General features: G+C 40.6%; 1 protein-coding gene across 2 annotated transcripts in view; it reads left to right on the top strand.

Moving 5' to 3' along the window:
* TMEM135 (transmembrane protein 135) overlaps positions 1-7,357 on the top strand; it is a 140,936-nt gene extending 133,579 nt beyond the window's left edge. For both annotated transcript variants that reach the window (XM_088534984.1, XM_088534985.1), the window contains 5 exons: positions 1,291-1,354; positions 1,938-2,014; positions 3,679-3,777; positions 5,323-5,390; positions 6,834-7,357. In XM_088534984.1, the coding sequence (XP_088391110.1) occupies positions 1,291-1,354; positions 1,938-2,014; positions 3,679-3,777; positions 5,323-5,390; positions 6,834-6,966 (441 nt within the window). In that variant the 3' untranslated portion in view covers positions 6,967-7,357. The remainder of the gene's footprint in view (positions 1-1,290; positions 1,355-1,937; positions 2,015-3,678; positions 3,778-5,322; positions 5,391-6,833) is intronic.
* Positions 7,358-12,254: the final 4,897 nt, after the last annotated feature.

Below are 12,254 nucleotides of genomic sequence, written 5' to 3'. Positions count from 1 at the left end.
TTTATGAAGGTGACATGCACTCTGGCATTTGTTTATGGCATTGTGTGCCCTCCACTTATGTGGATTTCAGTTACACTGTATTTTTTTCACTTTGAGATGAGCATATGGAGCAGCAGAGATCCTAATCCTGCAGTGGGTCACAGCCAGAGATCTGATACAGAACTCTGATGTAGCTCTTGATACAGAATTCAGTTATGGACTGTTTAAAAAAAAATCCTTATAAGCAGTCTGACCTGCCTTTGTGCAATAGCTGCAGTCCTAATATTTTGAACTCTCTTCCATTCTTACTTTATATCAGCAAACACCATTTTATGGAAAATAAGTCAGTGATTTTAGCCTGGTTTCTTTTTTTGTGTAAGATTACAAGTTTGAGTAATAAAGCTGATTGTCAGAAGTGCAGTGTATTAATGACACTGGAGAATATTTAATTATTAAAAATATAGGTTGTAAAATAACTAACAAGACCACATCTGTTTTCCTGTGTGCATTTTGGGGCTCACTTGTGCAAGAAAGATGTTGAAATACTGGTGTGAGCTCAGTGGAAGGCAGCAAGATGAGTAGGGTTAATATGGATAATGTGGATAACATGGTATGCAAGGAGAAGCTGGCCATCATACTGAATTACATAACATGATCCCGAGCCCTCAACCCTGAGTCTGACCCTGCTTAGCAAATTTCAAGCCATTTGGAAGCAAATGGAAATTTAACAGGGCTAAAATTTGTAGGCGAAGTGTGGATTTCCAGAACAGCTGGAAAGAGCAATACAGAGGGTGTGACAGACATGGAACAATGATGTGGATCATTTGGTAACCTGCAGCCTCCAAAGAAAATATATTTTAATGAAGGCAAAGCCACAAATTACTTACATCCATTTGGGCTTAACAGCTCTGAATTGATGTTGTATGGACAAGCAGGTTGTTCTGCAGTTTGGTGTGACTTTTAATCATATGCAGTTCTAACTTTTTAGACTCATGTAATTTCCTGTTTCCAGAATTTATTCTATGTATGGAATAATATCAAGATGTTTGTTCTGTAGTTGAAAACAGATTTTGGCATGGGAAAGAGTCAGCAAATGAAGATGTTCTGAAGTCAAGATGAGCATTTCTGGCCACATTTGAATTCAGCTGGGATGTCTGGCTGATGTATTCAAATTAGTGCTCTGTTCTCTTGTTTTGAAACAATATAAACTGTTAATTAACACACTGCAAAATGTTTTGCATACTGTGGATTATAGATATTATCGTAGTATATGATAGTAACGAGGCCTGCGCTTCTCCCCCTTCGCTGCAGGGCACGAGCTGCTTTCTGCGCTGGGTACGAAACCTGGATGATGAGCTCCATGCACTTGTAGCTGGTGAGTCCATACAACGTGAATATTGACCCCGTTGGGCTCTGCAAGGGTTTCTGCCCAGCACACTGGGTGTTTATCCTGCAATTCCTGTTTCAGACTTCTCTGTTGAAAATAGGACTGTGTATAGTAAGGCTGCCTCAGTGTAACAGTAGTGTTTCAAGTGGTTTCAAATTAAGAGTTACATTTAAACTTGTAAAGGAAAAATTAGTTCGACGATATGTCTGTCATTTATATTCAGCTTCAAGGATAATAAATTACTGTATGCACAAATGTTAACGTGCCCCTTGTTTCCAAGCCACATGTAACAAGTCACATGTAACAGAAAATGCATTTGTCCACTCAAAGAAGGATCCTTTTGCCACAGCTCCCTTCACTGCTACTTGCACATCTGTCACACTGGAACCTTTGAACCTCTGTTTTTCTGCTGAATGACATAAGCCAGACTTTGATAGGCAGGCCAGGATCATCACTGAATGCTGGTGTAGCAACAGAAACCACGATCCTGTGCAGTTCTGCTTTGCTGACATAGTGCAACAGCCACACTAAATCAGAGCTTAATGATAGTTTTGTTTTCTACTCATTACAGGGGCTCTCGCAGGAATTTCTATGATGTTTTACAAAAGTACTACTATCTCTATGTACCTGGCTTCCAAATTAGTAGAGGTAAGATAATACCCTGACAACAGAGTTTGTATTTCAGGTGTTTTCTCACGACAGAAAAAGACAACAAACTTCACAGGCTTTGTCAGAACATTCCTGGTAGGGGCAGATTGAGCAGTAGAGGTGCATTTGAGTAGGTATGTGCTGCTTTGTGGTCTCATGTCTTTGTCCACCTCCTTTCTGTGACTTTCTTCAAAAATCCCTTATCCTTTGATCCATGCTCCATGGATCCATGAAAACTCCATTGAGTTTTCTCCATTTCCTTTTTTGGTAGGTCTTTGCTTTGGAGCTTTTGCAATTTTTTTTTTAAATGTGAAAGTTTCAAGAATGTGGATTTTGTCCATTCTGCCAGAAACATAAATCAGAACTTGTCCTTAATTGCAGATTTATAGCCAAAAGCTACAGCTTAACTTCCTGCCTTTGTTCCCTAATTTTGGCATTCATCAGTCTTAAGATAACTCAAAATAGCTTAGGTTTTAGTCTGTAGCTGCAGTTGTTTGTCAGCGTGCTTCAGCTGATGGACTGCCCAGCTTTGAAGGGAAGCTCAGTCAAGCTACCAGGTCTTTCAGGTTTGAAAGACCTTTGAAAGACCTTTTCTCCCTTATTTCTATAAAGTGGTTAAAATTAGGAGCCCAGACAAAAAAAAAATTGTAGATTTTGGATATATGTTGAATATATATCACACGCCAGATTGTAGTTTCACTCTGATTTTTCCATGAAATCACGTTTCCACAACACCACCACTGAAATAAATTGACACAGCTCTATTTCTATGCTCGTTGCTGAATTCCTTCATGACCTTTATCCACTTTCACAACTACCACTGACTTCTTTTTTAAAAAAATTTAAAAAGGAATGTTAAATAAAAAAACAGGAAAAAATAGACATAAAAAGGGAGAATACACTATTTTTTCTTGTTCTTTGTAGTCCTAGTTCAAGTTCAGAAGGTAGTTTTCATAATGGTTACATAAAAGCAACTCTGATTATCCCTATTGAATTTTAAAACTATTGCTAAAATTTGCTAAAAGTTCCTAAAAACAAAGTATTATCTTGTATTGCAGATGGTTTTCTCTGTGCTTTGAGACATTGTGGCTGCAGTGCAATAAGAAAAGTGCAGTGTGTTCTTTCTTTTTTTTTTTCTTTTTTTAACTGCTTTTATCATCTTACGCAAGCCAAGGGTAACTGACCAAAGAGGCGTGTGCTGCTTTGGAAGGTCAAGCTGTGCTCAGGAAAATAAACTGTACATGTTTTCTCAGAAAGAAAAGTATGTGATTTCAAGCTGTTTAAGAACAGTGAATATTCACTCTATTGGACTCGCTATTGCACTCTTTTTTTGCTTTTTTTAAATGAAGTATTTGACAAAACACACTTTCTCTTTTTATCTCTAAGATACATATTACCCTTTCAATACTCAAGCTTTTGCCAAGTGCTTTTTGGTGCATTTACGGGCACTTATTCCAGATCTTGGCTAAGTTATTTAAGTTAGTTCAGTCAATATCACATTTGAAATATGGACGTAACACAGAACCACGTGAGCGTATGTGAGTATGTGTTACTTTGTAAATGGGAATGTGATAAAAAGTAAAAAGTTACTTATGACTTGCTTCTGTGGTTTGTTGAGTGTATATGTGTATGTATATATGTATTTTTTTTTTTTACTTTGATAGACTATCTACTTCAAAGGCATTGAAGCAGGGAAAGTTCCCTATTTTCCTCATGCAGACAGCATCATCTATGCCATTTCCACATCTATATGCTTTCAGGCAGTAAGTATGTTGCCTTCTAAGAGCAGATACAGTTCTCTTGATGTAAGTCAGGTGCTGAAAGTGAGGAAGTTAAGGCTACAGTGATGTAGAAATGGTGTTATGATGTAGTGAGCAAAGCAAGGTGAGTGAGGACTCCTACATCCCGGTTTTGAAGGTTACTGTATGGGGAAGGTCATTCCTAGGTCTCAAATTTTTTATACACAACTGAGTGCAGACTGCTTTGGAAAGGATCTCAAATTCAGTGACCCAAAATATGGATAGAAATCTAGGGAGTTTCATAAGTTTTGTTTTGTTTTGTTCTGTTTTAAGATGCTAACGTTACACTGTAGTAAGGAAATTTTCTCTCTCATGTAACTTTAAGTAATATTGAGTATTTTGACAGAATCTGGAGATTTTGAGAGGGGAGGATTCAAAGCTTTAAATTTGAAACAAGCTGTAGTTTTCCTTGGTTTTTTTTTTCTTTTTTTTTTTCTCTTTCCAAGTCTTTTCTATGTCCTTATCCTCAGTTTCATTCCCATCTGACGTACCAGCTGTAAAAGTTCCTTTACAGCAGTAACTAAATTGCTCTGCATTATTCTGCTACACTCCGCCCTTTCTAATGCCTAAATGTCCCATTGAATGTTTTTTGGATATTTTCTAGTCCGTAATGAAATATCTTTTTATCTCCCTATAAAGAGAATATAAAAAGACCTGAACACATCTTTACTGTCTTATGCCTAAGGGAAAACTCCTCATCTCTCCCACATATTTCAGAATATCTCTTATTCTAACACCAAAAATGAACTGATATTTTAGCACATGAGATGTGCTTGTGTATCCAAAGAACTGCAGTACTGAAATCTCTAAAATACTATTTGCAGGGTCCATTACATGAGGCTTAAGAGGAAATTAAGTTATTATGAGAAGAGTGGGAAGGGTTTCGTTCATTATTTGGTAATGAGTTGGAACATAGGGATCCAAAACTAGAAATAAATTCTTGGGTTTAGCAGAGGGGAAAGAAGGGGCAATTGTCAAACAGATCTATGCTGAGGGGGTTGCTCTTCATTGTGTTTACAAGGAACTTGGAGAGAAGACGAAGGGTTGGGTTATCTAACGTTATTTGGGGTAGTAAAATGTAAAGATGAGTATGCAGAGTGATAGATTACACAGCACAGAATGAGTGGGAGATAAAATAGCAGGAAAAAATTGGCACCCACAACTGCACAATAATAGCAATAACAAGGATTATTTTTGTTTTCTCTGCACAACAGTGAGATCTAAGTTAGTTAGCACCACTCTTGAAAGACAGTCTGGTGGAAATGCCACCCTGCGCTGCTGGTTGTCATATCGTCACTGAGTTCAGCTGTGACTGGTTTATTGCTGAGAGTGCTGTACGTTGCCAGTTGCTTTCAGTCCATGAATCGTGAAATTTTTTTCTTTTAAATATATATGTATATATCTTACCTAACCATCCTTTAATGGCCACTTTTGAGGCAAGTTGATATGCAGGATGTGCCTTTTGCCTGACCCTCCACAGCTGGTGCTCACAGAGTTTTCTCTTTGCAGGCTGTGATGGAAGTTCAGAACCTGCGACCTTCCTACTGGAAATTTCTTTTACGCCTAACGAACGGCAGGTCAGTAAACAAGGATATGTTATGGCTTGTCTCCACATGCCATTGCTCACGGTCAGCTTTCTAAATCATTTCCTTCAGTTCACCTGGACAGGTAGAATGCTTTCAGATTTCAGTGATAGGTAAAACAGCAAGTAAACAATTAGACAAGATGAGGAAACCAGCGCTGTACTGGGTTTGCAACGTGATGCTGCCTGTTTAAAAATATTATTAGAAATGTCAGAGTATATCCCATGAAAATAAAATTATTTTGAAGATTCAGCAGTTTTTTATATGACATCTATTTTTATTGGGACAGGAGAGATTTTTTTTTCTTGGAAAAATTGAGATTGTTTTTTTCACTTACTATAAACATTAACTTATCCTGCCTTGTGTTATTGAATAAATTTTATTCTTATTTGCTGTGCGGATCTAAAATGTTTATATTTTAAACTAGACTTTACCGTAATTGATTTATTTTGGTAAGTCAACATTATTATACTGACAATAAGGCAGAAGAAGACACCCAAATCTTGACTTTGATCAGGTTAGGAATAAAGTCCACTCCAGGAGCCAGGCAGCTTTCAGTCCTTCCGATATGACCCGCTGTAGCTTGAAGGACAGTTTTAAGATCAGTCTCCCTCTGTCCAGCCTATAAAAATAGAAGTGAGCTCAGAGGCCAGTCCCTGGAGCACAGTGAACCCACACACCCCTTGGCCTGGTGCTCTCTTAGCTGGACATTGGATGACTTATCACTAGCCATGCTGGGAATCTTTCCTTGGGATGTCAGGAGGCAACGTGCAGACGTGACACGGGGGGGTGGCATCAGTGCAGATGTCCAATTTTGGCTGCCTTTTGCTAATCCTGTGCTTGTGCTAATCCTAAAATTGCTTTAGTTGAAAGAGAAGGGGAGAAATAAATTCCATGACTTGCTGCTCACTTATTTTATTTGAAGCAAATTTCTGTAGTAGTATTTTTAAGATTTAGATCAGTTTCTTTGGTTATTCATAGGGCTTTTCACTCAGCAATTTGGAAAAATAAAGAAATAGAAATATGCTTTATTATGCATAAAATTGTCCATACAGGCATCAGTAGGCAAGGGCAGTTTCCTCTGTGCTTGGATGAAAAAGAAGTGAAATATATTTTGTTTATAGAGATTTTTGATGGTGTTACAGGTAGAATGAGAATTTCTCCTTTCCCATTTTCCATACGTTTTATTATGTGAAACATATCTACAAAAATCTACCCTATTAATCAGATTATCTGGATTAATCAGATAATCCAGTACACGTTTTTAATTTTTATTGCCCAAGATGAAAACCTTAGTCTATAAACAGTGCAAGCTGAAGCCTGTATTTTGAAGATAGGAGTAGTCTCTCATATGGTAAAACCTTTCTAATAGGAGTTCTGTTTATGTACAAATAAATGCATAATTTGTTCACTTGCTCCTGTCTGTTTTGTTTTCAGGTTTGCTGTCATGAATAGGAAAGTTTTAGATGTTTTTGGTACCGAAGCCTCTAAGAACTTCCAGGGTTTCATACCCAAGCTGGACCCCAGATACACTGTCGTCCCACCAGAGCGGCCACTGGAGCTGTCTTGAAGATGATAGTGTGTCTTGTCATTAAGTGTGATCAGCGTTTTGTCCCGAGAAGTTAATTAACTTAACAGGCCTATAAATGGAGGAGGTCTTGGGCTCCACTTCAGTATTATTTCAATGAGAAATGCTTTTTACCAATCAAAAACATTGAAGCTTTGTAGGAAGGTGTAGGCTTAATGATTAAGCCCCTTCCATACGTAAGAAATGTTTCTGGATTGCTGTAGTTGGTTGACAGTATGGTAGATTCCTGAGTGAATTAAATCAATGAGTAATGTATGTAGAGAAGAGAAGTAAAGCATACGTAAGGCATAAATATGCATAATAATTTCAAAACCTCTGATCTCATACCAGTAGAATATTTCTTCATCAAATTAAAAGTAATTCTGAATTTAGACAGGAAGACATAATTGCATAGTTTAGGTCCAGATTTTTACCTGATCTTAAAACTACTGCAGTCCGGCGAGAATGTCTCCTCATCTTCCTAAACTGTACAGCTGATACCTGCTCTCTTTCAAATGACAATATTTGCAGCCGGCTGCGGTGTGGAAGAAGGCATTCCTTGGTAAAAGAAAACGCAATTAGTTCCTAAAGCACATTCCAGGGCTGAAAATCCCCTGCCCTTACGGATACGGGCAAAGAAACACGGCAAGGCCAGGGCAGAGCCTCGTGCGCCCTGAGGAGCAGCAGGGTGGGGTGGGGGAGCATCTGCCAAGTGGGAAATGGCGAAAGAGGCGGAGGAAGGAATGAGATGGCGCTGGAAACAGCAGGCAGTTACAAAAATAAAAGAAGGCAGGAACGAAACAAAAAAAAAACAAAATATACTGAAATTAAATGTTTATTTTTAAAAGGGCTCGACAGTGTCTTTTTAGATGGGCTTGGCTTGTTTGTGAGACTGCAATACCAGCCAGTGTTTTCAGTGGCCTTTAAAAGGGAACTGACCCCTGGGGTTCAGCTGTTACAAGAACACAGTTTTGGCACTCGTGGTGATGGAGTTTTCCCTTGTCCTCGATGCAGGATGGTTTTCCGTTGGCTATCAAACAGCCATGACCGTGACAATTACATTGCATTTAATATGGTCCTCAGTGCAAATAAATACCTTTGCAAATTCCATCTCATTTTTGTGCTGCAGATGTCTACAGGTAATAGTTTGTGCACTAAAGCGAGACCTTGACGTGCTAATTACTTTTGGGAGTTTTAATTTGTTTTTTGGGGGGGCGTGTGTGTTTTTTTTTTTTAATAAAGTCCATCCAGGTCATGCTGAATGACGTTCATTACCCTCGCCTTGTAAAGAAAAGGAACTATACCCACATTCAGCTAAACAGACCCATGGGAAGCCTGGGAAGGGAACTTAGAGTACGGTGCATGTGTTTTAAAAAGGAAAAGAAGAAGAAGAAAACAGTCTCTATGCTGGAAGTTTTTATCAGATAATGTGAATTGGATTACTTAATGGAATCTTTGTCTTATAACCGTATTCCTGCCCCAGCCTTAAGCATATTTTAATTCCTATTACTTTAATTTCTTATTACTGAACATGCAGTAATTTTTATCAGATTTACAGAGCTGTCACAAAAATTGTACCAGTCTGTGCACAAAATCTGCTTCTTCATCAGCTACTGTACCGACGATGCTTGATCGTTGCTACTAAAGGTGCTTCATCCTTTGCTGAAAGAGCAGTCCTCCAAGTTAGTGCAAACAAACTCCTCCAAGCTAGTTTGTATGCAATCTTTTGTTGCTAGAGATATTAAATTTAAATTCCTCAAAAGGAAATAAAAGTTAATTCCATAAGGACCTTAAAAGGATTGTAATACGTTTGTAGTGTTTTTTCACTGGAATGTGGTCTAAAATATTTGACCTTGTAAAGTCTGAGAAGTATATATTTTAGGTAATATGCTGTAACTCACATGCTATGAGTACTTTCTAATGTGACTATATACCATTCTCAAACTTCAAAATATTTTATAAATGGATTAATTTTCTTCACTGGAATGACAATTGCAATTGTTTCTCTCTTTGAGTTAAAACATGCAAGTGCTACATCTCAGCAGCTAAACAACAGGTTTGTCTAAGTGTTCTTGTTTCCAGAAGTTTCCGGTTATTTTCATGTAATATAAAATAAATAAATTATTTTTATTCAAATCAAGTATATGTAAGAGAGAAAAAGATAAAAGTCCTAATGTTTTTCCCAATAATAAACAGTTGCTGCTTGAAAAATAATCGCTTTTTGGTGGTTGTTGTTAGTAAGGAAGGAGAGGAATAACAGGAGTAATATTCTGCGGTTAGTGACTGCTTGGCATGTGGTGGAGCTTTTAAATTGTATATACTTGTTCAAAATGTAAAGCCTTAGCAAGTGAAGAGATCATGCAAAACCTGTGGTGAATTGCCAGCCTCAGCTGTGCCCTTTTCCGTGGAATGGTAAGTACTGGCGTGTGCTGCAGAGTTTTCTTTAAGCAGAGGAAGCCACTGCCGGGCTGCGTGTGACTGAAGTGGCAGATGTCCCCATCCCCTCCTGTGGCATCAGCGGTTTCTGCTCACATCCTCCTGATCCCACCCGGTTCTGTTTGTGTTTTGCGGAACAGAATCGCGGAGGAGACGGCAGGGATTGAGGAGGGGAAGATGGCAGCGCTTCTGGTGGAAGGTCTGGATGTCCCTGGCGAGGCTGCGGTGAGGCAGCCTCCAGGCGTGCGGGTGCTGAGAGCACCGCCTCGCCCGCGCTCTGCAAGGCGGGAGCGGATCTGCTTGTGTGGTGCAATTTATTTTTGCCTTTCCTTTGGGGAAAAACTGCATGGGTGGCGTCTGCCTGCAAGGCCCTGCTGGGGAACTCGCTACCGTCCCCATCCTCGCTGCTCTTCTGCTCCACCCTCCTCGTCTGTCTCCCGCTCTCCCTGCTGCAGCCCCCCGTGGAGGTGCGTGTCCTTCCTGCACCTGCCCCCCGCTCTCCCTGCAGCAGCTCCCAGACTTCTGCCCCACTTCCCGACCCATCTTATTTCATCATCTCTCCCACGTCTCTACCCACCGCAGCCTTCCCTGTGAAGGAGGCCAGGCAGGCAGGTGCCCCAGGCATCGCATTGCTGCTGCTGCTGCCGCTGCTGCCGCTTCCTGGGGCTGAGCGCGGGCACCGACGCCAGGACCGCGGCTGGGCCCGTGGGCGGAGGAGCTTCTCCTGCCCGGGTTTGACGGAGCTGCTTCGGGAGCAGCGGGATTCTGCAGGCTCCATGTTCTCCTCCTGATACGAGACCCTCTGACCATGACCAGCATGGATGAGGAAAACACCAAGCTGAAGGTCATGGGCATTCTTTAGTGTTTTATGACTCTTCTGGCATTTAATGTTGTATATATACTTGGAGAAACTCCCCTCATTGGATTTATGTGCTCGGTGGATGCTCATTGCTGTTCTTTCCTTGCCTTCGTTCTGTTGCTTTTTCAGGTTGTGTGAAATTGCCCCCCTTCCACACCTCCATCACGTTTCCTCTGCCCTTGCTGGAGGAGGAGATAGTGTTGGCATCTGCCATGGCAGAAGATTTTTAGACAGTAACAGTGGAAGCATAAATGTCCTAAAATGATACTAGCACAACCAGAGCTGCAGCACATGTTTTTTATGACTTTTTTTTTTCTGAAATTTTCTGCTATTTTAGGTTGGTAAACTTCCATCCTATAGACTGCTGCCTTGAGAACACAAACCCTAGATAAATACCTGCAAGCCAGAGCTGAGGTTCAGTGTCATGCTCATGAAGATGGGTAGGTTCCAGGTGCGACTCAGCTATGTGGCCAGTTGCTTGGCTCGATGCTTCACCTCCCAGAAAGGTTGCTGTTGGTCTCCTGCCAGTTTTGTATATATGATACAAGTTCAAAAATGGTATCAGATGACACTGGCTCTTTAAAAGAGCATTTCCTGTCTGGGATTTACCTTTGCCCGGATCATTTACCTTTGCCCATTCAAGGCAAGCAAAAAAAGTGCTTGGAAAGCCTGGTTGGTTATGATTAGGCCTAGTGTCACAAGCAACACCCTTCAATGCTCGTGATGTGGTTGCTAATGACTAGGAGACTAGTACATTAGTCCAGGCAGTGTTCCCATGCAAAGTGACCTCTAACACTTGCTAGAACCCAGCACCCAGCCAGTGTCAGTCTTAGAATCATGGAATTGTTATGGTTGGAAAAGACCTTCAAGATCTAGTCCAACCATAAGCCCCTCAACACCGTGCCTGATAAAACCAGTCTTGGGAATGGAAAGCCCAGATCTATTTTATCTGTATAGACCAACCCTTCCTAGTCTGTGTAGATACAGCCCTCTCATTTCATGAGGAAGATGACTGAAGTATCAGAGTGGATGGAGTCATTTCACTGCCGAAGGTGACAGCTCAAGCTCCCTTCTATGCTTGCAGATCTCGAGGACAGTCTCAGCAGGACTGCCTTCTGCAGGAGGTATCCTCCCCAGCAAGGTTGCTCTCAGAAAATAGTATTTTCTGTTGTGTGAACTATGAAACTCCACCTTCCTGTATGTCATTTCTTAAACATAAAATTCTAAAATACATTCTACATTATGGACAACCTGTTCCCCTAGCAGTTTCTCACAATCTGCTGACCCAGAAGGCTTTTATGTCCCAGCCATCATGAGACCTTTCTAACACCTGTCATCAAAATAATTTTGACAAACTTTGCTAGGTAGTTCTCCTGCCAGAGATTCCTTCCTTTTGCCCAGCTCACTGTGGTTTTGGATCTGTTTGAAGAAAAAGAAAGGGTTTCGTTCCAGACGCTTGGTGAGATCCAAAGCAGAGGTGTTCTCTGGAGCTTTGATCTGTCCTATGTCTCGTGAATTAAAATTCAGGACACCTTGGATGGAAATCTTTCAATTTCTAAGAGAAAATATTTCTGGACAGGTACTGAGGTGGGTGTAGACTGACGAGGTACACAAAGGCAGAGAACAAGACAATCCATAACACATAAATTGAGACTTTATTTTGCTGTTTAGGATTTTCTTCCATAACTACTTTTAACACAGGACTAGAACAGGACACCAGCCTCTTCTCATCAGCGTTGGAACAAATGGGGTTATTTTGATGGATATCACCTTGTGGCTTAATATTGGTTTGGACCTTTCTGTTTCCAGGTTCATCATAGAATCATAGAATCACAGAATGGTTAAGGTTGGAAGGGACCTCTAGAGATCATCTAGTCCAACCCCCCTGCACACACAAGGTCACCTAGAGCACGTGGCACAGGACTGCGTCCAAGCGGGTTTTGAAGATCTCCAGAGAAGGAGACTCCACAACCTCTCTGGGCAGCCTGTTCCAGTG

The sequence above is a fragment of the Tinamus guttatus genome, unplaced genomic scaffold (genome assembly GCF_059628265.1).
Source record: "Tinamus guttatus ecotype Peru unplaced genomic scaffold, ASM5962826v1 Tinamus_guttatus_pri_ptg000602l, whole genome shotgun sequence".
Taxonomy (NCBI): domain Eukaryota; kingdom Metazoa; phylum Chordata; class Aves; order Tinamiformes; family Tinamidae; genus Tinamus; species Tinamus guttatus.
Note: the sequence above shows the minus strand (reverse complement) of the source record. Positions and strands in the feature narration are given on the sequence as shown.